The sequence below is a fragment of the Crinia signifera genome, chromosome 7, assembly GCF_055691185.1.
Source record: "Crinia signifera chromosome 7, ASM5569118v1, whole genome shotgun sequence".
Lineage (NCBI taxonomy): Eukaryota > Metazoa > Chordata > Amphibia > Anura > Myobatrachidae > Crinia > Crinia signifera.
Window position 1 is genome coordinate 13789759 of NC_139223.1, and position 3102 is coordinate 13792860.

The 3102-nt window shown below is 50.5% G+C and overlaps 1 protein-coding gene across 1 annotated transcript in view; it reads left to right on the forward strand.

Moving 5' to 3' along the window:
• The window catches only part of LOC146019794 (prostasin-like), a 29557-nt gene extending 27375 nt beyond the window's left edge, over positions 1-2182 (forward strand). Inside the window, exon 6 of the mRNA XM_083152353.1 lies at positions 1129-2182. Coding sequence (XP_083008479.1) covers positions 1129-1458 — 330 coding nt within the window. The 3' untranslated portion in view covers positions 1459-2182. The remainder of the gene's footprint in view (positions 1-1128) is intronic.
• The last annotated feature ends 920 nt before the right edge of the window (positions 2183-3102 follow it).

Genomic DNA, 3102 nt, shown 5'->3' on the forward strand with positions numbered 1-3102 from the left:
GCGGATACACTAATACTAACACTAAGCCTGTACCCTGCTCTCCTCCGCACACACCGCGGGTACACTAATACTGACACTAGGCCTGTACCCTGCTCTCCTCCCCACACACCGCGGGTACACTTATACTGACGGGGAGGCCTGTACCCTGCTCTCCTCCCCACACACACCGTGGGTACACTTATACTGATGGGAGGCCTGTACCTCTCCTCCCCACACACACCCTGGGTACACATATACTGACGGGAGGCCTGTACCTCTCCTCCCCACACACACCCTGGGTACACATATACTGACGGGAGGCCTGTACCTCTCCTCCCCACACACACCGCGGGTACACTTATACTGACGGGAGGCCTGTACCCTGCTCTCCTCCCCACACACCGCGGGTACACTTATACTGATGGGAGGCCTGTACCCTGCTCTCCTCCCCACACACCGCGGGTACACTTATACTGACGGGGAGGCCTGTACCCTGCTCTCCTCCTCACACACACCGTGGGTACAGTAATACTGACACTAGGCCTGTGCCCTGCTCTCCTCCCCACACACACCGTGGGTACAGTAATACTGACGGGGAGGCCTGTACCCTGCTCTCCTCCCCACACACACCGTGGGTACAGTAATACTGACACTAGTCCTGTACCTCGCCTCCCCACACACACCCTGGGTACACGTATACTGACACTAGTCCTGTGCCCTGCTCTCCTCCCCACACACACCGTGGGTACAGTAATACTGACACTAGTCCTGTACCTCTCCTCCCCACACACACCGCGGGTACACTTATACTGATGGGAGGCCTGTGCCCTGCTCTCCTCCCCACACACACCCTGGGTACACGTATACTGACACTAGTCCTGTGCCCTGCTCTCCTCCCCACACACACCGTGGGTACAGTAATACTGACACTAGTCCTGTACCCTGCGGGTACAGTTATACTGGCAGGAAGCCTGTACCCTGCTCTCATCCCCACACACACCGCGGCCTGTACCCAGCGGTCACCTATTATTATATAGGATATAATGATATATAAGGGTGTAAAGAGAAACCATATTCTATGTGTAATACGTGAAGGGCCTTTATGTCCTGTGTGTCTCCGGCTAACACCCTATTTCTGCTGTCTTCCAGGGTGATTCTGGCGGCCCCCTCTCTTGTTTTGTGAATAACGTCTGGTACCAGGCCGGACTTGTCAGTTGGGGTGACGAGTGTGGGGTACCTAACAAACCCGGAGTCTATATCTATATCCCTGCGTACAGCGATTGGATTGCGAGCTTCAACACTGGCGCTCAGATTGAGTATGTTGAGATCGGTACACCGCCAGTGCCGGATGGCGAGACTGGATGCACCGCAGATGATGGCACCATATACCCTTACCCTAATGGTGCCACTGTCATCTTGGTCACCTTTGCCACCCTTCCACTGTACTGGCTGACGGCTTATCTGCTGACCAATTTATAGGCCTCTCGCACTTTGTCCTGAAAACCAGGTCTTCCACCGTCAAGTCTATGATGTGATCCTGCTTTCTCCTTACTGCAATCACAATGCCCAACTCCAGTAATAGACTGAACTCTTATCCCGGCCCAACGTGTACAGGAGGTGATCACTCCACGTGCCAGAGCATAGACCCTACGGACACACTCCAGGGAGAGGAACGTGGTTCTCCGCCTACTGCATGTACATTACCGGGACAATCTGCCCAACCACTACAATGCCAGCCCCTGATCCAGGCTCACCCCTACTGCCCCAATCAGTAATAATAAATCCTCACAGTCCAGAATTACTGGTATTAATGATAAAAGCAATATGTGCCTTATACGATCGCTTGTTCCTCGGGAATGGATACACCAGATGCTAGTGGTGACATTTATACAGAAGCCATGGTAAGTGGTGTTCCTGCCCTTATTGGGATTAGAGGCTGACCTTCGTTTTTCCATAACGAGTCTGTCTAGGCAACGGAACCTTAGCCCAATTGGGCTATCAACCCTGCAATTGGAAGAAAGAGGCGGATTGCTGGAGAAAAGCGAGTGCCCTTGAGGTCAGCACAGGGGAGTTCTGGGGCCACGGTACAGACAACGATTAGTGCCACATGAATGTATATTTCCAACTATTGTAATTAAGCCAGAATGATAAATTAATGCCGTCCTTTCTGTTGAGAAAGAAATCATTAAACCCTTACTTATTACACCAGTGACTTCTCTTTAAAAAATAATAATCACTTTTAAACAGGATTTGATTAAATACACTAATATGCTGTAACTAGGGTGACCAACTCATCCCTTTAATCCGGGACACCTATTAATTACACAGGTTCTGTGGCTGGCTTTCACCTGGTTTTAAACTGCCACAGAACCTGTGTAATTAATATGTGTCCCGGATTACAGGGATGAGTTGTTAACCCTAGCTGTAACTGGTATTTCATGTACCAAGGGCACACTGCCATATCTATATTAGGACCCACAGCTGCCCAATCTGCTACCAGCGCCCAGGTCACCACAGCCGGCTATACAAATCTGGTTCATCCAAATTCTCCCACAGAATCAGACAGGCAATAATCAGTGCCAACGTTCGGTGTGTATCATTAGGTAATGAGAAGTTGGGAGATCAGGAAAACATGCCCTGTTAACCGTTCCTGACAAGCTAAAAGGACCACCGTCGGTGATTCTATGCCTCATACTGGTTATCTGCTCACTTCAGCTCTGACACCGGAACGCGCAGTGGCCGCTGTTTCCGTAAGGGTCCATCGTCGGTAGAGTGCGGTGTAGCTTTATAGTGGAATTACACACAAGACATCATCTATTAGAAACCCACATGTAAAAAAGTGTGGAAGTTACGGTAATAAATGGGGGTTATGAGAGGACTACACGAGGGAGGATACCGATTGGTTCAACGACTTGCCCAAGGAACGGACCGTCTGTTCAATATGGAAGAAGGGCGGGTAAAGTGATCCTGACAGTCAGAGCCACTGCGAGGCCGGTAGAGAAGAGATCTCTGACAACGTTACTACCTGTCCCCATCAGGAAGTAACAATAGAACAGCCTTCGCTAAGCAACTCGGTCACGGTTACCCATAACAACCGCCGTAAATAAAAAGGAGAATCTGTGC